The 21,129-nt window shown below is 40.2% G+C and overlaps 5 protein-coding genes and 1 non-coding gene across 7 annotated transcripts; 4 read left to right on the top strand and 2 right to left on the bottom strand.

The window, feature by feature from the left end:
• Positions 1–14: 14 nt before the first annotated feature.
• Positions 15–2,758, top strand: LOC9314482 (UV-stimulated scaffold protein A homolog). Of its 2 annotated transcripts, XM_021025154.1 has the most exons (3): positions 15–100; positions 221–439; positions 610–2,649. In XM_021025154.1, exons 2-3 carry the CDS (start codon positions 254–256, stop codon positions 2,401–2,403), a joined length of 1,980 nt encoding a protein of 659 aa, XP_020880813.1. In that variant the 5' UTR covers positions 15–100; positions 221–253; the 3' UTR covers positions 2,404–2,649. The 2 variants fall into 2 exon arrangements, with proteins under 2 accessions (XP_020880813.1, XP_002878414.1); XM_002878368.2 differs by having other exon boundaries at positions 82–439; positions 610–2,758.
• A 522-nt stretch (positions 2,759–3,280) lies between these two features.
• LOC9314481 (E3 ubiquitin-protein ligase SINAT3) lies at positions 3,281–5,537 on the top strand. The gene is made up of 3 exons (XM_021025171.1): positions 3,281–3,804; positions 4,078–4,464; positions 4,893–5,537. The coding sequence occupies exons 1-3, from the start codon at positions 3,586–3,588 to the stop codon at positions 5,256–5,258; spliced, it is 972 nt and encodes a 323-aa protein (XP_020880830.1). The 5' UTR covers positions 3,281–3,585; the 3' UTR covers positions 5,259–5,537.
• A 41-nt stretch (positions 5,538–5,578) lies between these two features.
• LOC9312707 lies at positions 5,579–9,624 on the top strand. Its single transcript, XM_002878366.2, has 4 exons — positions 5,579–7,963; positions 8,083–8,702; positions 8,784–8,996; positions 9,079–9,624. The coding sequence occupies exons 1-4, from the start codon at positions 5,665–5,667 to the stop codon at positions 9,349–9,351; spliced, it is 3,405 nt and encodes a 1,134-aa protein (XP_002878412.1). The 5' UTR covers positions 5,579–5,664; the 3' UTR covers positions 9,352–9,624.
• Positions 9,625–9,700: 76 nt separating this feature from the next.
• On the bottom strand, positions 9,701–11,502 carry LOC9314480. The gene is made up of 2 exons (XM_002876592.2): positions 10,663–11,502; positions 9,701–10,122 (listed from the first exon to the last, which is right to left on the bottom strand). Exons 1-2 carry the CDS (start codon positions 11,356–11,358, stop codon positions 9,961–9,963), a joined length of 858 nt encoding a protein of 285 aa, XP_002876638.1. The 5' UTR covers positions 11,359–11,502; the 3' UTR covers positions 9,701–9,960.
• A 295-nt stretch (positions 11,503–11,797) lies between these two features.
• On the top strand, positions 11,798–15,826 carry LOC9314479 (dynamin-related protein 1B). Its single transcript, XM_021025156.1, has 14 exons — positions 11,798–12,061; positions 12,395–12,458; positions 12,564–12,668; positions 12,814–12,918; positions 13,075–13,125; positions 13,222–13,283; positions 13,409–13,499; positions 13,800–13,864; positions 13,998–14,192; positions 14,278–14,397; positions 14,500–14,570; positions 14,648–14,924; positions 15,024–15,392; positions 15,501–15,826. The coding sequence occupies exons 1-14, from the start codon at positions 11,933–11,935 to the stop codon at positions 15,627–15,629; spliced, it is 1,833 nt and encodes a 610-aa protein (XP_020880815.1). The 5' UTR covers positions 11,798–11,932; the 3' UTR covers positions 15,630–15,826.
• Positions 15,827–15,948: 122 nt separating this feature from the next.
• On the bottom strand, positions 15,949–16,021 carry TRNAA-CGC. The gene has a single exon. It is a non-coding gene; the product is annotated as a tRNA-Ala (tRNA).
• Between the last annotated feature and the right edge of the window lie 5,108 nt (positions 16,022–21,129).

Raw genomic sequence — 21,129 nt, 5'->3', positions numbered from 1 at the left:
AACACCCATCGAAACCGGGGCACATACGTCATTTCGACCAAGTTAACCGAATACGCTCAGTTTAATATGATATTAAACCAGCAAATCGGGAGAGAGAGGGGTAAATAAGTCATTTCAAATAACCAAGTAAACCGACTATAGTGGGAACAAATATTAAACCAACACAAATCTAATTTTCTTTTTTCGGTTTTGATTTTATTTCGTCTTCATCGGCAATTAGAAAGGAGAAATCTGAATTTTCTGATTGCCGGCGATGGAAGGGAGAGATGACGGCGGAGGGAAAGTGATGGGGTTGATAGAGAAAGCGACGAAATCAACTGCTCAAGAGGTTGACCCGAGGCTGCTTAAGGCGATCAAATCTATTGTCCGGTATTCTGATTCGGAGGTCCGACTCAGTGCGCAAACCCTAATGGAGCTCATGAGACATAACCACTCTCAGGTTCTTTTTTATATTCGCTGTTGCTCACATTTGTACAATTTTCTGATCCTTTCAATTCATTGAAACTGTGGTTTCGTGAAACATTTACTCTTTTAAGGAATTGTCAACGGTGATTGATCTGCGTATATTGGTCAAATAGAGTGTAACGCGGGGATAATTTTCTTTGGCAGGTTCGATATCTGACGCTTTTCATAATCGACGAGCTTTTCATGAGATCAAAGCTCTTTAGAACTTTGATAATTGAGAATCTTGATCAGCTTTTGAGTTTAAGTGTTGGGTTTAGAAGCAATCTGCCTCTTCCTTCACCACCTGCTGTTGCCACTATGTTGCGTTCAAAGGCTATTGAGTTCTTGGAGAAGTGGAATTTGTCTTTTGGGTTTCATTACAAGGAACTTAGGCTTGGGTTTGATTACCTTAAGAATACCCTCAAGTTAAAGTTCCCTGATTTACAGGCTAATGCTGCACGGATTCAACGAGAGAGACAGGAGAGGGAGATGAAGACAAAAGAGATTTTACGGAACAAGTTTGATTCCTTGAGGGATAGTTTTGGACTCTTCAAGTATGAGATTGAGGTAACGATAAAGGAAATCAAGGAGTGTATGGAAATTGTTCAATGGAGAGGGGATGATGGTGTTCCACTTGCGATCTTAGATGAGGAAGATTTTGAGGAGATCCGTTGTTCTCATCTGAGGCAAATTCGTCTTGATTCACTCAAACAATCAGAAAAGGTTGAAGAAACTAGTGAAAACAGAGTTGTATTCGATGTATTGAGGGAACAATGCAAGCTTCTAGTGACAAAGCATCTGATCTCTGTTCAAGAAGGGATCTCTCTTCTCATCAGGGTTGATGTAAGTGATAACAGAACGAGAGATTCCATGTTGAAAGACTTAATCGATATCAGGAATAACATATTGGCGGCTAAAAAGAAATGGGAAGAAGCTGGTTTTACAATTTCAATGATGACTGGTACTCACGAGAATGAAGAAACAAACGAGGAAGAAGAAGATATCTGGGAGGAGGATGATGGTAAGGTTGGAACTGATTCAGTCAAGAACGTGGCTCCTGTGACAAGAACTCAGCAGAGTGATAATTCATCTTTACTATCATCAAGTGAAGCAAAGAAGTCCAATAAAGCGTCAAACACTAAAAAAGTTGGAAGCACTGGGGGCTCTCTTAGGGACAAGCTAATTTCTGAAGCGCCTGTGATGAATTGGGGATCACAGTTGAGTAATTGGGACTCAACTACGGAAGTTCGAGCTAATTACCGGGGGTTAGAGCTCGAGAGCCACTGGGGCAGGGTGGATCAAGATGCTGTAATTCCGGCAGAGAAAATAGCAGAATTGAATCTTCAGGCAACTGTTTATAGAGAAGAGAGAACAGAGACACCTCCATGCCGTGCTCCTCTAAAGAAAGGTGGTCTTTGCCAGAGAAGAGATCTCAGAGTCTGTCCGTTTCATGGACCCATTGTACCTCGGGATGATGAAGGAAAACCCATAATCCAGGAATCTCCATTAGATGAGAGTATTAACCAAACGTCTTCTACTACAGGGACCAACCAGGATATGCCTATGGATGAAACAACTTCAGATTCTGATCCTAATCAGTTAGCTAGGCAAATAGCGAAACAGGCTCTGAAGAATATCCGGGAGAAAGACAAAGAAGTGATGAGGAAAAGAGCAAAGCTTGTTAAGGTTAAGGTTAAGGAACACAATCAAGAAGTTCTGCGTGATGCTGCTATAGCCTCAACTTCTAGATCAAATGTTATCGATGAAGAGTTTGATAGAGTTTTTGCTGCAAGGAAAAACAAGAAACAAACCTTTTCCTCGATGCGGCGAAAGAAAACAACGGCTAAAGATAGAATATCCCAGAGACTGCTTAGTAATCGTGTAAAAAGTACTAATCCGCAGCAGTTGGGTCAGGGCAATGATGAAAAGTGCCGGGAAACATCGGCTAACCAGTGGTAACAAATTACTAAAAGCTTCCTAGTTTTGATCCAGTAATGCCTTAAATTTGATTGTTTGATGCAAATAGAAGTAAAAAGCTAATGAATAGTTGATGAATAATCAGATCCTGTTGTGATCTCTTTTAGCTGTGAAAACAGTTCTAAAGTCAAGTCTCAGATTATCTTTTTCTCAGACAAAACCCAACAGAAAGAGGATTGTACAAATGACATGTTCTTTAAAAAGCAATGACAGATCATTGAAGCTGGATGGATCGTTGTTGTTCGCTTTTTTCTTTAATGTGGTGCGTTTTCAGGATAATATCACTCATGAGACCGATCACTCATGAGAAACAATTATATATCGAAAAGTTTCTACTTTTTAGATTGTGATGAGAGTTTGCTTGAGATGAAGAAGAGTAAAATGTTCTTTTACATTATCATTGGTCTTTGAAGTGACTTTGAACCCAAGCCACATCGCATTACTTATTCCTCTTGTGAATTTCATATTCTTAAGGCGTCTAAGTTTACCTAAATATGTACATCTCTTTAAGTTTTTATTAAAGTAAAAAGAAAGATGAGTATATTTTTCATAAAACTTTGAAGTTTATTTACTGGTCGATCTTTGTCATCGTTTTTAAAATCATTTTTCTTGTACAAATGAATAGAAATTGTTTGAATTAAAAGTGAAAAAAAAACACATAATAATAGACAGACGGACACTAGAGAAAAACATCTAGAATAAAAAAGAAGCAATCATGTGCACCATGTACATATTTAGGCCCATCGTTACTGGACCATGGCCCTTTATTAACATATTTTAAAAAAATTTCTAAAAATATTTTAACATTAATTTAAAAACGAAGAAATCAGTGAGTGAGAGAGGATATATACTATAAATTATTAGAAAATGATTATTTTTCCCTATCCAGTAAATTCTTCTGAATTTTTTTCCAAACAACATTCTCTCTAACACAGCCGCCTTTGTGACCGTCCGATTTTAAATCAGCGTTTCCGGTTCATTTGACGGCAGCGCTCTCCCTCTCTCTCTCTAGAATTGATGAAGAAAAGCATCTATCTTTTTTGTTTTTGAAAATCAACAACACTTCACGAGGGTTGACCTGTTTCGGTGGTGTTTCTTCAATTCATCCCGAATTTTGATCTTTCGTTTCGATCGAAGATCAATCAAAGTTTCCACCTTTCTTCAATGGATTTGGATAGCATGGACTGTACATCCACCGTGGATGTGACTGATGATGAAGAGATCCACCAAGATCGCCATTCCTACGCTTCTGTTTCCAAGCATCATACTAATCACACCAACCTGAATGCTGCTGCTTCTGGGCTTCTTCCGACCACCACCAGTGTTCATGAGCTTCTCGAATGTCCTGTCTGCACCAATTCTATGTACCCTCCCATTCATCAGGTCTTTATTTTGAATCCCTGATTTCGTTTCCCCGGATCTTTAACTTGTTGTTTGAGTTTCTGATGTGTTTTAGGATTCTGATTTGACTTATTTATGGTTTGTGCTTCTGTGTATGAATTGATTTGGTTCCACTTAACAATTGTCACTAATTTTTGTCTGCAAGAACCATCCCTAATCCAGATATCTCAAACGCTTTGATAACTTCCAATATTCTTATTGTCTCTTTACAGAATTATAGAATAACACTTACATAACTCTTTGATTTCCCTGCAGTGTCACAATGGACATACTCTGTGTTCAACCTGTAAAAACAGGGTTCACAACCGCTGCCCAACTTGTAGACAAGAGCTCGGTGATATCCGTTGTTTGGCACTGGAAAAAGTAGCCGAATCACTTGAACTACCATGTAAACACATGTCACTTGGATGTCCTGAAATCTTCCCTTATTACAGTAAGCTCAAACATGAGACTGTATGTAACTTCAGGCCTTATAACTGTCCGTATGCTGGATCCGAGTGTTCTGTTACAGGCGATATCCCTTTCCTAGTTGCTCATCTGAGGGATGATCATAAGGTGGATATGCATTCTGGGTGTACTTTCAACCATCGTTATGTCAAGTCTAATCCTCGTGAAGTCGAAAACGCCACATGGATGTTAACTGTAAGTACATATGAATCATGCTTCATAGTTATCTATACACTTAGTTAAGTTTTGGGGAGTCAGAGGATTATTTATGTTATGAGATTTGATCATTCTGGTATAAACTATAATGCAATTAGATGAGTCGAATTTTGCTTTTGTTGCGAGTTAGGTTTCAATCGTGTTGCTTAGTGATGTCCAATTTCGGTCTATTGAATATAAAAAGTGAATGAAAACCTAGTACTTTCCTAGAGAAGGTCCAATTGTTTATGGAAATTTGTCTTGAAATCTAAATTCTATGGCTAAGCTCTTGCTCTGCAAGATCTATGGTTGTGAATCTTCCATCTCTCTACACGTATATTTCAGGACTTGATATACTTTAACCATTGCATATGCTAATCAAGGTTCCTCTGTTTTGGTTTTGTTTCTGGTTCAAATATAAAAATCAGGTCTTTCATTGCTTCGGTCAATACTTCTGCCTACACTTTGAGGCATTCCAGCTCGGAATGGCTCCAGTCTACATGGCCTTTCTGCGTTTCATGGGGGACGAGACAGAAGCGCGGAACTACAATTACAGTTTAGAAGTGGGAGGTTATGGACGGAAGCTGATATGGGAAGGAACACCGAGAAGCGTAAGAGACAGCCACAGGAAAGTTAGAGACAGTCATGATGGACTAATTATACAAAGAAACATGGCTCTCTTCTTCTCAGGTGGAGATAGGAAAGAGCTGAAACTTCGAGTCACTGGAAGGATCTGGAAAGAGCAACAACAAAGTGGTGAAGGTGGAGGAGCTTGTATCCCAAACTTGTCTTGAAAATGGATAAGAAATCAAATTGATTTTTGAAAACCTCGCCGACTTGTCTCTGTTAACCATGGTCCTTGGTAGTGATATATCTGTAATTAGGGTTTTCTCTGACGATAAACTTGGGTTGTTCTTATGTACCTCTCTCTGTCCTTCTCTTTCTCATGTCATGGAGGTTTTTTTTTTTTTTTTAATATATAGTTTCATCACAATTCTGCTGTATCTGGAAAATGTAAAATGTTGAACCTTTTATCAACTGTAGTGTTCATAAATCTCATTCAAAAAGAGTAATGATTGTGTTGTGTGTCCAAAGGCATTAGCTTTGTTTAAAAAACGACGACGTTTCATCGCTGTTCTGTTAAACCCAGCTTTGGGGGTTTGACGAAGTGAGTGAGCTTTATCCATTTGGTTCCCATCAATGGAGGTTCTAAACTCTGCTCTTCCTAATAATGGTTTCTTCAATTTGTCGTCTTTCTTGTCCAATTCGAACAGGAGACTCACTAACAAGAGAAACCAGCATCGATTCAACTTGCCCATCTCCAAATTCCACTACTACCGCGTTTCAATTCTCCGAGTCTCGGCTCGGTTCGGAGAGACCTCGAGGCGACGTAATTCGCTGAGGAAGAAGATCATCGGTGATGAGAATTGGCGTTCGACTCCGAAATCTTCTGACCCAGGTACGAAACCTCTAAACGAAAGCCATAATTGCGATCACAGTGATGATTTGGTCGAGTTAAGTAGCACCGAGGGATTGAAAGATAGTGTTGCTCAAGATTCGAATTTGCTGAATGAGCTTGAAGACTGGGTTGCTAGGTATCAGAAGGAAGCAGAGTATTGGGGTATTGGTTCGAATCCCATTTTCACTGTCTATCAGGATTCTGTTGGAAACGTGGAGAAAGTAGAGGTTGATGAAGACGAGATCTTGAGTAGAAGACCAGGTCTTGAGGATTTGGAATTAGTGAGTTCTAGGGTTCTATATGCGAAGAAATTAGCTCAACAAATGGAGAATGGAGAAAATGTGATCCATAAGGATAGTTCTCTTGTCAAGTTCGTTTCTTCTTCTTCATCAGAGGAAGAGTTTCGTTTTGTTAGCTCAATCCAAAACGCAATTCTTCATCTCGACTTGCTTCCAAAGTTGCCGGTGATTGGCAGAGCTGTTTTGTGTGGTTACATTGGACTCTGGTTACTGAAGACGGTGCTTGTGTATAGGAAGAGTAATGAGGTTGAGTGTACAGAGTTGGAGAAGGAGATGATGAGGAGAAAGATGAAAGCTTGGAAGGAAAAGGAAATGTCGGAGAAAGGTACTGTGGAAGTTTTGCACAAGGAGGGTTTGGAAAAGCCATTGGTTTCCTTTGAGAAGCCTAAGTTTGATCGGAAAGAACTTATGACTAGTATTTCTAAAGTTAAGGGTTCAGAGAAGAAACTGGAACTCTTGAATTCTTCTCATGTTGAGAGTGGTGATTCCTTGGACTTTGATGATAAGATCCATGAAATCAAAGCAATGGCTAGACGAGCACGGGAGATAGAAGCTGGTATAGAACTTAATGAAAAGGAGAAGCGCGAGGTGAACAAAGAAACGAGTGACAATGATGAAGATATGCGGTCACAGAGCAGTCTTCCACATGAGGGGTTGACACCCAGTAAAGGTGATGATGATAAACAGGAAACCTTGGGGATTTCGACTGAAATTAATCAAGAAAACACTGAAATGTTTGATTTGGCTATTCCAATGGTGAATGGGGCTATGGTAGATTCTGGTTCTCCTATTCATGAAATGGCAGCATCTGACAAAGAAAAGGTGAGTAATGTGGTACCACTAGTTCCTACAGACGGAATCATCCAATCTTCTGATGTTTCTAAGGATAAGTTGGGTATGATGAAGAATAGCACTGGTCGTAAGTCACGGGTTATACGGTCTGTAAAAGAGGCTAAAGAGTTCCTTTCAAGAAGAAGTGGTGAGAAAGAGCTTACTCAGGAACCGTCTCAGATGATAGCCCAAGACAGTGATGAAATCTTTCCAAAGCAGAGCAACGAAGAGCGTGGTGTCGCTAGAAAACACGAATTGGTTGACAAAAATAAAATCCTTGGTGCAGCTGTCAATGGAACCTTGAAATCTGCACTTGAGTCTACTTCTTCCGAACCGTTGGGGAAGGATGTTGATTCTCAACCCCAAAAGAATGATTACCAAAAACTTTCGGAACCTGGAAATGCAATTAAGGGATCGAGCAAGCAAAGAGATTCTTTAAATGAAATAGAAGAGGGCAAAACAAGTTTTTTCAGATCAGCCAAAAGTTCTTCTGGTGATACTGAACAAATAGAGAAAGCAGAACCATCAGGGAAGGAGAATTGGATAGAGAAAAACTACCATGAATTTGAGCCTGTTGTTGAAAAAATGAGAGCAGGATTTAGGGATAATTATATGGCTGCAAGAGAGAGAGAAACTCAGGAGCCAGGTACGGTTGCTGAAATTGCAGAACTTTACCGCAGTGAGTATAATGATGAGCTTGACTGGATGAAGGACGAAAAGCTAAGAGACATTGTCTTCCTTGTTCGAGATAATGAGCTGGCTGGTAGGGATCCATTTCACCTGATTGATGCTGAAGACAAAGCTATGTTCTTGAAAGGCTTGGAGAAGAAAGTTGAGAAAGAAAATGAGAAACTGTCTCATTTGCATCAGTGGATTCACTCAAACGTTGAAAACCTGGACTACGGAGTAGGTAATCGTCTCTACAACTTTGATTCAGACTAAGTTTTCTCAGTATCTCACATTCACAGTTTATGGGTTAATCAGCTTCTCAAATATATCTCAATTATCTCTGTTCCTCTTATTATTCAGATGGCATCAGTGTGTATGATCCACCAGAAAAGATAATACCGAGATGGAAAGGGCCTTCGCTTGATAAGAACCCCGAGTTTCTCAATAACTATCATGAACAGCGTGAAGCACTGTTTTCTGGAAAAGCTGCATCTGTATCTCCTATGAAATATGAAGAACAGAGCTCTCATCAGGAATTATCAGAGTCTGCTTCCTCTGAGAACACTCTCACCCCTTCATCTGAAATTACCTCAAGCCAGCCAAAGATTGTTGTAGAAGGAAGTGATGGATCTGTTAGACCTGGGAAAAAATCAGGAAAGGAGTACTGGCAGCACACGAAGAAATGGTCACGTGGGTTCCTCGAGTTGTACAATGCAGAGACTGATCCAGAAGTGAAAGCTGTTATGAGAGACATGGGAAAAGACTTGGACCGATGGATTACAGAAGAAGAAATTAAAGACGCAGCTGATATAATGGAAAAGCTGCCAGAGAGGAACAAGAAGTTCATGGAAAAGAAACTCAACAAAATCAAGAGAGAGATGGAGTTGTTTGGTCCTCAAGCTGTTATGAGCAAATACCGTGAGTATGGAGAAGATAAGGAAGAAGATTATCTATGGTGGTTGGATCTACCGCATGTACTGGTATGTTTTCTTACTAAACATTTGACATTGGAGAAAGTACTCAAGAGTCCTTCAAAATCTAAACGTCCTTTCCTGTTACAGTGCCTTGAGTTGTACACAATTGATGACAATGGAGAGCAGCAAGTAGGGTTCTACACATTGGAGATGGCAAAAGATCTCGAGTTAGAACCCAAACCACATCATGTGATTGCTTTCGAGCACGCTGCGGACTGTAGAAACCTTTGTTACATTATTCAAGCTCATTTGGATATGCTACGAACTGGAAACGTTTTCATTGTTCCGCGTCCGCCAAAGGTAATGAATTTAGCCAAGGAAGAAACTTTAAGTAGACCTATTTCTGTTATCAACTCAAAGTTGTTCTCGTTAAACTACACAGGATGCATATCGAGAAGCCAAGGCGAATGGGTTTGGTGTAACGGTTATTAGGAAAGGAGAACTGAAGTTGAATATTGACGAGCCATTAGAAGAAGTAGAGGAAGAGATATGTGAGCTAGGAAGCAAGATGTACCATGATAAGATCATGGGAGATCGATCTGTGGATATAAGCTCGTTGATGAAAGGTGTCTTTAACCTGAAGACCAAACCTACTGGCCGAAGAAGAAAACGATCAAAGCAGGCTCTTAAAGATTCTAACAAGAAAAGTAGCTGAGGCACCAAGCCAAAAGGAAAGCATGTCATTAATAGCTTCTATTTTCGTGTAGTAGGAACAATTCAAATACTTGATATGCTAGGCACATGTTGTGTGTTTAAAGCAACCTTGCATTTTTGATTGATCTTAGGTTTGAGAGAGTATGGGATCCTATATTATTATTCATGGATCACCAAAGCGTATTAGTCAGTTCTTCTTAAACGCTCTAAGAGACCCACAAAAATTTGTTGTTCTCGATTATCTGTTCTAAGATGGAAACGATAGTCTGTCTAATATGCTTAATCTGTTTTGCAGTTTGAGAATTGCAGTTAGTTATCTGGATACTTAAATAGATTGATAATGCAACGCATTAAAGTCACTGAACATGTCATCATCATAAGGATTGGTTTAAACAAAAACAAGCTCTCATTGCATTTTCAGGGAATACAAAAACTCTAAAACAAAACCCACAAGGAAGAAGAAACAAGAGTTTTCTCTATTGCTGAACAAAACATATGATACTACAACAAGAATCTTAGCCAAAATCGATGCTAAGCGATACTTAAAACACTCAGGTTTTTGGGCTACCCAGATCAAAAACCAACCAGAACACTTTGAATAAAAGAGTTCTTAGGCTGAGACGAGATAGCCTTGGCAACAAAAGCAAGCAATCACAACACCAACCAATGCTCCAGCAAGAACCTGCGAAGGAGTGTGACCGAGCAATTCCTTTAGCTTTCTTTGACTGATGGGATGTCCTTCGAACAAGTCCCTTATGATCAAGTTCAGAACCTGACATCAACAAACACAAAACAACGTTAATCTTATCTCACAAAGAACAAACAAAAATTACACTCGGTGTAAACCCTCTTTCAAATTTCTGAACTCTCTGGAATCTTATCAAGATCATTCTACAACCAACAACAACTATCATCAACATGTGCCTAATGTCCATAATTTCGAGAAACTTGTATTATGCTCTCAGCAATGCAAAACCACCATCTAAAAGATTCAAGAACCAAGAACAGACATCAACATCTAAATAACACATGATGCCCATAATTCCAAATCTAGTGATGTAACTTCAATTGTGCACACAGAAAACTCAAGACAACTTTTACACATGGAGGCATTCACAGAAATTCAACAATGTAGTGAAAGTCGAATCCATCACCAGATTCTAGTAATACATTAAGTTATACACACAGACACTCATCAACATGGAAATCTAGTCAAACTTGTAGAATAGACAAAGCATTTAATAAGACCAAAGTCAAACTCAGTAAAAATCTCCAAAACTCAAAACTTGAAGCAGAATTGGTTCAATGTTACCTCAGCTTGCATACCGGCATGGCGTCTAACACCGATTGCATCATACATCACAATCAAGCTAAACCCTAAACAAACAGGAAATAACGAATCTGCAACTCCATGACAAAGCGCCACAGAGGTCGTCAAAGCCATACATAGAGCCGAGTGAGACGAAGGCATTCCACCAGAAGCATAGAGAAGACGAAAATCCCATTTCCTCTCAATAAAGAAATTAATAACCATTTTACTCGATTGCGCAAAGAACCACGCGACTACAGCTGAAACGAAAGTTGGATTCGCAGAGAGCGTCGCAACGAAAGGGCTAATCTTTATCTTAGCGGAAGCAGTAACGCTCAAAAGGGCAATCCCTAATCCACCGTTATGCTTCAAATCTCCGGCGAAATCCTCAGAAAACGCCGCCGTGTCGTCTCTGTAAGCTCGAAGACGAGACATCCATAGCCTGGATTGAGAAGAAACCAAACCCTTTATTGTTCGAATGATTGGGCGCAATACACAAAAAGGGTTTAACTTTATACGACGGTTGCAATCTGGTTTAGGATTCGAAGACGATGATTTACAGCAGAATAACGATAAGGTGTTGTTGGAAGGTTCCAACTTTTGGATAGAAGTTAGCTTTACGAAGGAGAGACGAGAAGGGTAATGAGAAATGGTTTTTGAGAAACAAGCGAAGGAAGGATTTGATGTAAGAGACTCCATGAGAGAATTAAGTTGCTGCTACTCTGTCTCTGCGACATACAGAGAGATTAGAATACAAGTGTGTGGGAGACTTGGCGAAGAAAGATTGGAGATTTTCTTCAACCCAACTGGGCCTAATCAACAAAAACAATTAGTTTAGCTAATTAAAACACTAAACACTTTTTTGTTTTTTTTTTCGTTGGTAATTAACATAGAAATCGTGTGGTTGTAGAGAAAAGAAGAGACATTGTTTCGTAAATTATAACGGAAATACCATTCGAGTATCGTGACTCGGAACATTAAAGAATATACCAGAAATGTGTCCAAAAGAGGATAATTGGGCTCAAAATGTTCTATATTGGGCCTTGGGCTTGCTACAATGTTTGACTTTTCAACAGGGCTAGTTTCGGTATTATGAATCTTTGGCTTATATATTTCTGAGAAAAATTCAACGGTCGCCTGAATGGTAGCAATTCTCGCGGTTATAACGTTTGCGATCTGTTCTCCTCCTCATACGGACTCGTCGGAGACCAAATATCGCCGGAAGATTGATTCCGCCGTTGAGTAATCGGAGCTGATTAGGTTTGATTTCGTTATGGAGAGTTTGATTGCGCTTGTGAACAAGATTCAGAGAGCCTGTACGGCTCTGGGAGATCACGGCGAGGGAAGCTCCCTCCCAACTCTCTGGGACTCATTGCCTGCGATTGCCGTCGTCGGTGGTCAGGTTTGGTCTCTTTCTTCTGATTTTGGCTTGGAATTTTGAATCGGCGATCTTTAGATCTTAGGCATTGCCTTCTCGGTTCCATTTGGGGTTTCGGTGCGTAGAAATAATGTGATCTCATGTTTCAAAAATCATCTGATATCTTCCCATTGAATCATTGATTTGATCTAAACTAATGATGATGTTACTGTTTTCTATGAGACCAATGAAAAGTTGTGACTTGTGAGATCTTTTGTTCTTAATCAAAAACTGTTGCGTATTCATGGAATGCGTTTAAGCAGTGTACAATTTCTATTCTCTTGGGGATCAATCCGATTGATTTGATGGAAATTGTAGAGTTCTGGAAAGTCTTCAGTGCTGGAGAGCGTTGTTGGAAAAGATTTTCTACCTCGTGGAGCTGGTAAGCTTGCTTAGAATAATATCAACAGATAAAAACGTACATCATATAACTGAAGATTTATCTCCTGATAGAAACTTACTTAGAACAACAATGTCTTCCATGTAGGGATTGTTACACGTAGACCTCTTGTCCTGCAGCTTCATAGAATTGATGAAGGGAAAGAGTATGCAGAGTTTATGCATCTTCCAAAGAAGAAGTTCACCGATTTTGGTATATTTCTTGTTTTGGAGGAGTTAATGCTCCTTATTTTTCCTGAGACTGCTTGCAGTATCTGTAGTGTTGTTTAGGTGCACACATTCTTCTCCTCTGGTTTTCTTATGTTTGAGATATTTATTTCTTCTTTCTTGGTATGTAGCTGCTGTGAGGCAGGAGATTTCGGATGAGACAGATCGTGAAACTGGTCGCAGTAGCAAAGTAATATCTACAGTCCCAATTCATCTCAGTATCTTCTCTCCTAATGGTAAGAGAAGCTATTGTACTTCCTACATTTGCATCAAGAAGATAACCAAGAATGCTTTAGGAGTCCTTAGGTCTTGTACACAGGGTTTTAACATTCGATCAAATCTTAAGTTTAAGTTTAGGTTTTAACAATTTTATTTACTTGAAATGTTTGTAGTTGTGAATTTGACACTTGTCGATCTTCCTGGGCTGACAAAGGTAGCTGTTGGTAAGTGAGACAGTCTCTGTTTTTCATGATATCCCACACCCCAAGTCCTCTTTATTGACAAACATTAATAAAAAATTGGTGCCAATTATGTTGTAGATGGCCAGCCTGAGAGCATTGTTCAAGACATCGAGAACATGGTCAGATCGTTTATTGAGAAGGTAACTTTGATTTGAAAGAAATTAAATGTGTAGCATAATACAACTGTAGAAGGATGATGCTTCTATTCTCTAAAGGTCGTGTGTTCAAGCAAAGTTACAAAGATTGATCATTCACCTTTTGACAGCCCAACTGCATCATACTAGCTATTTCCCCTGCAAATCAGGATCTTGCTACATCTGATGCCATTAAGATCTCTCGTGAAGTTGATCCAAAAGGTGCCAGATTCTTCCTTCCTTATATGTTTGATACAGTTGCTTTTCTGAATTTACTCTGTTCTTTCTTTTGTGAGATATAATTCAGTGTGATGACATAGTAAATATGGTTTTATTTCTATGGAGCATTGTATCTATGATTGAGTTGCATGGTCAGTACCTAGTGGTTCTCGAAGATGATGATATTATTATCATATTTCATAGCAAAGAAGATGATCCTTGCAATAAATATATCTTGATAGTAGTTTGAATTGATTGATTCATGTTGTTTAATGTTTGCTTCGTCGCACTTGCTGCTATCAGGAGACAGGACTTTTGGAGTTTTAACTAAAATTGATCTCATGGACCAAGGCACTAATGCTGTTGATGTAAGCTGAAAACAATCTTTATCTAACTGCATTATGAAAAGGACACAATGAAGATAAATATGAGAATCTCACTAAATAGTGGTGAGTGAATATTTAACAGTTCCTAAGTGTTCTAAATGTTTGGAGATTTCAGATACTTGAAGGAAGGGGATACAAATTAAGGTATCCTTGGGTTGGTGTTGTAAACCGGTCTCAAGCTGACATTAATAAAAGTGTTGATATGATTGCTGCTCGTCGGCGTGAACGTGATTACTTCCAGACTAGCCCAGAATACAGACATTTAACTGACAGAATGGGTTCAGAGTATTTAGGAAAGATGCTCTCTAAGGTATATAATTAAGGAGTTTGGTATATATGAAGCATTTAACATAAAAGATTTGTAGTTGCTCTAAAACCAGCTATAACCTTTTCAGCATTTGGAAGTTGTTATCAAGTCGAGAATCCCGGGACTTCAGTCTCTTATCACAAAGACTATTTCCGAGTTAGAGACAGAGCTAAGCCGTCTTGGGAAGCCTGTAGCAGCTGATGCTGGTGTAAGGATCGTTTGTCTTAAGGACCTTTTTCGCCTTTCATTCTTCGGTTTCTTCTCTCATTTCAAATGGCTCCTTCGTTACTACTCATTCTCCTGAATGCAGGGAAAACTTTATATGATCATGGAAATTTGCCGTGCCTTTGATCAAACTTTTAAAGAACACCTCGATGGCACGTAAGTCATCTGCATGTTTCTGGATTGTTGCTAATGCCATTTATCTGGCTTGATGATTACCACTAACAACCTCACAGGCGTTCAGGTGGTGAAAAGATAAACTCTGTGTTCGACATTCAATTCCCAGCTGCCATTAAAAGACTGCAATTCGACAAACATCTCTCCATGGACAATGTACGGAAACTGATCACTGAAGCAGATGGATATCAACCTCATCTCATAGCTCCTGAACAAGGTTATCGCCGCCTCATAGAATCATGCTTAGTCTCCATTAGAGGCCCTGCTGAAGCAGCTGTTGATGCGGTTCATTCCATTCTCAAGGATCTTATCCACAAATCCATGGGTGAAACATCAGTAAGAATATCTCTGCTCAAAATCATAAACCCAACAACAACAACATCAACAACACTTATGAGTTTTGAAGCATGATTATGTGTTTCATCATCACTACAGGAACTGAAGCAATATCCAACACTGAGAGTAGAAGTATCAGGTGCAGCCGTGGATTCATTGGATCGAATGAGAGAAGAGAGCAGGAAAGCAACTCTGTTACTAGTGGACATGGAGTCTGGTTACTTAACGGTCGAGTTCTTCAGGAAACTCCCGCAAGATTCTGAAAAAGGTGGGAATCCAACACATTCGATATTCGACAGATACAACGATGCATATCTCCGAAGAATCGGTTCGAATGTGTTGTCATATGTGAACATGGTCTGCGCTGGCTTGAGAAACTCCATACCGAAATCCATTGTTTACTGTCAAGTCCGTGAAGCAAAACGAAGCCTTCTAGACTTCTTCTTCACCGAGCTTGGCCAGAAAGAGGTAACAATAAATAACCATATACTAAATTACCTATATGAGCAAATTGACAATTGTATAAGATCTGATGAGTAAGAATGTTTTAAAAATGGTTTGGTGTTAAAAATATAGATGAGCAAATTGTCGAAATTGTTGGATGAGGATCCTGCGGTTCAGCAGCGAAGGACTTCGATTGCGAAGAGGCTGGAATTGTATAGAAGTGCTCAGACGGATATTGAAGCAGTTGCTTGGTCCAAGTAGAGAGACGAGACCTCTCCACACTCCATTTTTTGTTTCTTTAGGATACGTTTCCTTCTTCATTTTTTTTTGTCTCTTTTTTCTTTTTTCCTTTTTCCATTTGTCTTTGTATTCCGTGTTCGAATTAACATTGTTTCTGAATAAGTTTCTGTAAGACGATAGTTGGTCAAATTATTTGAAAAAAAAAATGAATTCACGGACAGAAACGTACGACGTGATCCTATCTGTTTAAACCACCGGAAAGAGAGAAAAAGAGGAGCAACAGAAGAACTGAAGAAGTATTACAGAGGCCAGCAAAAAAAAAAAAAAAAATCAACACAAGTGGAGATGCGGGGAATCGAACCCCGTGCCTCTCGCATGCGAAGCGAGCGCTCTACCATATGAGCTACATCCCCATCCTGATTGTTGTTCCACTTTAATTCAATATAGCTCGTCAAAATATGTTATATTAGACTTCGATAGTTTGAATTTTGATATTTTGATTACATAAAACGCGGTGACTGATACGGTGATACCCATGCCGCCATGCATAATACAGTTTAAATTATTTTTACATTACCATTTTGCAACCAAAAACTTTTGCTTAATGTAAACTAAAAACGTAAACCGAAGTTTGTCTTTTTTTTGTGTTTGTTTTTAGAATGAACTTATGAACACATGAAAGTTTTCGTTTGTGTGATTGGTACTCATTGAAGCTGTAAAGGTTCGTACCACAATAATGAAAGTTAAAAAAAACTAAACAAAAGAACTTGGTGTTTACTTTGTTTCTAAGATCTGTTCCAATATCTGTCAAAAACCTTGTTTCTGTATAAAGGTTTTCTTATGCTTCACGTGATGGAGGCTTAGCCTTATATACATACAATGAATCAATATTAAACCTAGATACATTAGGGAAATAACCAAACTATACATAAGTTATTTCCTAATTGCACAATAGACCCCCATATATCCCAATACCCCCCCTCAAGATGGAGTGTGGAGGTCCCGAATACCCATCTTGAACATAAACTCCTGAAACTCTTTGCGTCCGAGAGCCTTGGTAAGAATGTCAGCGAGTTGAATCGTAGTAGACACATATGTGGGAGCAATGACACCGCGAACAATCTCATCACGAATGAAGTGACAATCCGATTCAACATGCTTTGTACGCTCATGAAAAACCGGATTCTTGCTTAGATGAATCGCCGATTGATTGTCACAATGTAAAGGAACAGGCGCAGAACAATCCACACCAAGAGCAGTAAGTAACTCCCGCAGCCATAAGATCTCACAAACGGTATCCCCCATGGCTCGATATTCAGCCTCACATGACGATCTAGAGACCACATCCTGCTTCCGTGTCTTCCAAGAGATAGGAGAGCCGCCGAGTTGGATAAACCATGCGGTAAGAGAACGTCTAGAAAGCGGGCAGCCTTGATAATCGGAGTCACACCAAGCTACGAGGCGAAGATCGAGACCAGCCCGGAGTAGAATGCCTTGACCCGGATTAGTTTTAAGATAACAAACAACTCGAACCGCCGCATCCCAATGGTCCTTCTTCGGAGCATGCATAAACTGTGAAAGAATATGTATAGCATAGGAGAGTTCTGGACGAGTAACACTAAGATAAATAAGCCTACCAACAAGCCGGCGATAACGAAACGGATCCGGTAAAGTATCACCACCCGCCAATGCCAATTTATGATTCTGTTCAATAGGATGAGAAACCGGCTTTGCACCCAACAAACCGGTATCGGAGATGATATCAAGTATATATTTGCGTTGAGACAAGTACATACCAGAAGAGTTTCTTGCAACTTCGATACCCAGAAAATACTTGGAGATGCCGAGATCCTTCATATGAAAGCATGAACCCAAGTATGTCTTAAAATCATTAATAACCTTCGTAGAGCTTCCGGTAATAATAAGATCGTCAACGTATACCAGAACATGTAAACGTGTGTCCTTGGAGGCGAATGTGAAGAGAGAGTAGTCTTTGACACATTGTTGAAAACCATACTCTTTAAGTGCAGTGGAGAGTTTTGCGAACCAACACCGAGGAGCTTGCTTCAATCCATAAAGAGACTTGTGTAGACGGCATACTTGAGATTTATCATCAGTACGAAAACCCGGAGGAAATCTAATAAACACTTCTTCCTCTAAATCCCCATGGAGAAAAGCATTATGCACATCCATCTGGTGCACTTCCCAATCACGGGCAACCGCAACCTCCAAAAATGACCGGACCGTAGTCATTTTACACACTGGTGCAAATGTCTCGGTGTAATCTAAACCTTCAGTTTGATTATTACCAAGAACAACAAGCCGAGCCTTATATCTCTCCAACGTACCATCGGACCTATACTTCAATGTAAACACCCATTTACATCCAAGAGCTTTCTTTCCTGGAGGTAATGTCTCAACAGTCCAAGTCCCATTCTCTTCTAGAGCATTAATCTCTCCACGGACTGCCTCACGCCAATTTTCATCTTTGACAGCCTCATCATACGTACGAGGAATCACACCCGCCGTAATTGCTGCAAGAAACGCACGGTGATGATCCGAGAATTGAGAGCAATCAACATACGTATCAATGGGATACCATGACGAGTCGACAAAGTCACTATCGGAGCCAATGTGAGTCGTATTGGTAGCATATCCTTGTAACCGTGTATTAGGGAATTTTTGACGACAGCCTCTTCCCATAGGAGCCTCATGCTCATCCGAATCAGAAATAGAATCCTCAAGAGATGCAATAGAAAATTCAAGAGTTACCGGATCCAAAGCCGCAGGTGAAGAAGAAGAAGAAGTCGTACTCTCCGGTGTAGACCGTGTAGAAACCACCGGAGGCGAAGTAGTATGTTCCCGAACTGGAGAGTGAACCGGAGTTGCCCTTAACTCAATGTTATCATCCAATATGGGAGGCGTATGTTGAACCAAAGTCTGGTCCAAAAAATCATCCTCATCATCGTGAAGAGGAGTAGTCGGAGAAGGCTGGCATGATGGTGTAGACGAGACCGAGGGAGCAGTAGCAAATGGAAACTCCGTCTCAATAAAGACAACATCTCTTGATGTTGAAATAATACCGCTTTCAAGGTCATATACCTTCCAGCCCTTCTTACCAAAAGGATATCCAAGAAAAACAGACTTGTTACCTCTAGTAGCAAATTTATCACCGCCATGTCGTTGATTATGTGCATAGCATAAGCAACCAAAAATTTTTAAATGATCCATAGGTGGTGCTCGTTGATAGAGAATCTCAAAGGGAGTCTTGCCATGAAGAAGCTTGGTTGGTGTACGGTTTATTAGGTATCCCGCCGTGAGAACACAAAAACTCCAAAACTCAATTGGTATAGTAGATTGAAACCGTAAAGCGCGAGCAACATTGAGGATATGTCGATGCTTTCGCTCTACTCGTCCATTTTGTTGTGGAGTTCCAACACACGAAGTCTCATGTATGATACCCTTTTCTTTAAAAAATATCCCAAGACTTAGAAATTCAGACCCATTATCACTCCGGATAGTCTTAACTTTCTTTTCAAATTGCCGTTCCACCAAAGCAACAAAATCACGTAGAGTAGCAGCCGTTTGAGACTTGGTGGGCAGCAAATAAATCCATACAGCCCGTGAAAAATCATCAACAATTGTGAGAAAGAATCTTGATCCACAAAGAGACGTTGTTCGATACGGACCCCATAAATCACAATGAACTAACTCAAAAACTTCCGAAGTTTTATTAATGCTCAAAGGAAAAGAATCCCGTGTTTGTTTTGAACGAATACAAACGTCACAATTCTTGGAAACAAAACTATCACTATTACTACTCAAACTTGATAACTGCAACATCTCCATGGTCGTGTCCGAAGGGTGTCCTAACCGACAATGCCACACATCCTTAGGTTGCTGATCCAAAACTCGTGTCACTGCCACCTCTGTCACCCCCCGAAAAAAATAAAGACCTCTTTGCTGCTCACCTGCTCCAATCACCGTCTGTGTGATGCGGTCCTGAACAACACAAAGCTTGTCAGAAATCTGAAAGATACAGCCACTATCTCTTGTTAACTGAGACACCGATATCAAGTGACACTGTAATCCATCAACAAAGAAAACGTTGAGCAACCGGAGATGAGATCCAAGAGACACTTTCCCTTGTTTAGTAGCAACAGTAAACCGACCATCGGGTAACTTGATAAACATGGGAGCCATATCACAAACATCTAATAGAAAATCAATGCTGCCCGTCATATGATTTGAGGCACCCGTATCTATAATCCATGATTCGATAAAAAACTTACCCGATAAGCGATCATGAGAGCCGGAGTTTCTTTCATTCAACATGATCTTCAAACTCTTCCATTCTTCATCATTCAAACCACTAAAACCCACCCGATCAGCCTCCGTAATCGCCATGTTAACTGCAGATATTGGTACCGAAGTACCGACATGATGAACTTGGGCAGTCTTAGACGGAACAATCGACCCGCCAGAACCTCCGTTTTGTGGCTGTGGAAACTTTGAGCGAGGACGATCACCCCACCACCATGGGTAACCAATCTTACGGAAGCAATTTTCGGACAAGTGTCCTTTCCGTCCACAGCTCGAACACACAGCCGAAGGGTCACGGAGCTGTGATGGTGCGTCACGGGGCTGCGAAGGTGGATGAGGACGCGATGAAGCTTGAACCGCGAAGCTAGCTCCTTCATTCCGAGCTTCCAATAAACGTCCAGCACGTTTAGACTCCTCGTCTTGAGAGACAACTTGGTAAGCTTCATCAAGTGAGGGAAGAGGATCCCGTGAGAGGAGAGAAGACTTCACGGCGCCGAAGAGGCTTTCATCGAGTCCCATTAAGAACTGATGCAGCTTATCCTCTTCTCTCTCTTTCGCGATTTCTTCTACTGTTTTAGCTCTCTGGAAATCCGCAAGACTCGTCCAAAGCTTCGTTAATTTCCCGTAGTAAGCTTCAACTGCAGATCCTTTTTGTTGACAATTCGCCAACTCAGTCTTCAATCGTTGAACTCTTTGGCCATTCTTCACAGAAAATCTCTTTTGTATGTGAGTCCAAAGATCAAAAGCAATCTCATGATGTGAAAGTGAGCTACTCAAATCGGGAGCTACAGTCAATCGTATCCATGATACAACCATGGCATTATTAGCCCACCAATCTTCAATATCATCAGAGTCGTCATCGGGTTTAGGTATGGAACCATTCGCAAAACCAAATTTCTTCCTTGCACGCAACGCAAGTCTTAGATTCATCGCCCACTCATCATAGTTAGGACCACGAAGTTGTGGCTGGGAGATGACAGATCCGGGATTATGACCGGAAGACAAATCGTATGGGTCAATTCTTTTCCTAGTTGACTCAATCCGTTTGGTAACAACCTTGGTGTGAGACGAGCCGTCGGACCCATCCTCAAGTGTGCCACTGCCGGATTTTTCACTCGCCATTTAGGGAAGAAAAGAGAGAGTATATCGATTAGAATAGATCGATAATACTAAGATCAAAGAAAGAAGTCGAAAAACA

This window comes from Arabidopsis lyrata, assembly GCF_000004255.2.
Source record: "Arabidopsis lyrata subsp. lyrata unplaced genomic scaffold ARALYscaffold_5, whole genome shotgun sequence".
In the NCBI taxonomy this organism is placed as follows: domain Eukaryota; kingdom Viridiplantae; phylum Streptophyta; class Magnoliopsida; order Brassicales; family Brassicaceae; genus Arabidopsis; species Arabidopsis lyrata.
This window is presented reverse-complemented; position numbering and strand designations above follow the sequence as displayed.

What these genes read in the sequence shown, in the direction of transcription:
- LOC9314482 (XM_002878368.2), top strand. Translation starts at nt 254, where the DNA reads ATGGAAGGGAGAGATGACGGCGGAGGGAAAGTGATGGGGTTGATAGAG. An exon ending in TGAGACATAACCACTCTCAG is followed by an intron (nt 440 to 609) that starts GTTCTTTTTTAT and finishes TTTCTTTGGCAG; the next exon opens with GTTCGATATCTGACGCTTTT.
- LOC9314481 (XM_021025171.1), top strand. Translation starts at nt 3,586, where the DNA reads ATGGATTTGGATAGCATGGACTGTACATCCACCGTGGATGTGACTGAT. An exon ending in TGTACCCTCCCATTCATCAG is followed by an intron (nt 3,805 to 4,077) that starts GTCTTTATTTTG and finishes ATTTCCCTGCAG; the next exon opens with TGTCACAATGGACATACTCT. An exon ending in ACGCCACATGGATGTTAACT is followed by an intron (nt 4,465 to 4,892) that starts GTAAGTACATAT and finishes TATAAAAATCAG; the next exon opens with GTCTTTCATTGCTTCGGTCA.
- LOC9312707 (XM_002878366.2), top strand. Translation starts at nt 5,665, where the DNA reads ATGGAGGTTCTAAACTCTGCTCTTCCTAATAATGGTTTCTTCAATTTG. An exon ending in TGGATCTACCGCATGTACTG is followed by an intron (nt 8,703 to 8,783) that starts GTATGTTTTCTT and finishes TTCCTGTTACAG; the next exon opens with TGCCTTGAGTTGTACACAAT. An exon ending in TTGTTCCGCGTCCGCCAAAG is followed by an intron (nt 8,997 to 9,078) that starts GTAATGAATTTA and finishes TAAACTACACAG; the next exon opens with GATGCATATCGAGAAGCCAA.
- LOC9314480 (XM_002876592.2), bottom strand. Translation starts at nt 11,358, where the DNA reads ATGGAGTCTCTTACATCAAATCCTTCCTTCGCTTGTTTCTCAAAAACC. An exon ending in ATGCCGGTATGCAAGCTGAG is followed by an intron (nt 10,123 to 10,662) that starts GTAACATTGAAC and finishes TGTTGATGTCAG; the next exon opens with GTTCTGAACTTGATCATAAG.
- LOC9314479 (XM_021025156.1), top strand. Translation starts at nt 11,933, where the DNA reads ATGGAGAGTTTGATTGCGCTTGTGAACAAGATTCAGAGAGCCTGTACG. An exon ending in TTGCCGTCGTCGGTGGTCAG is followed by an intron (nt 12,062 to 12,394) that starts GTTTGGTCTCTT and finishes TGGAAATTGTAG; the next exon opens with AGTTCTGGAAAGTCTTCAGT. An exon ending in AATCCATGGGTGAAACATCA is followed by an intron (nt 14,925 to 15,023) that starts GTAAGAATATCT and finishes TCATCACTACAG; the next exon opens with GAACTGAAGCAATATCCAAC.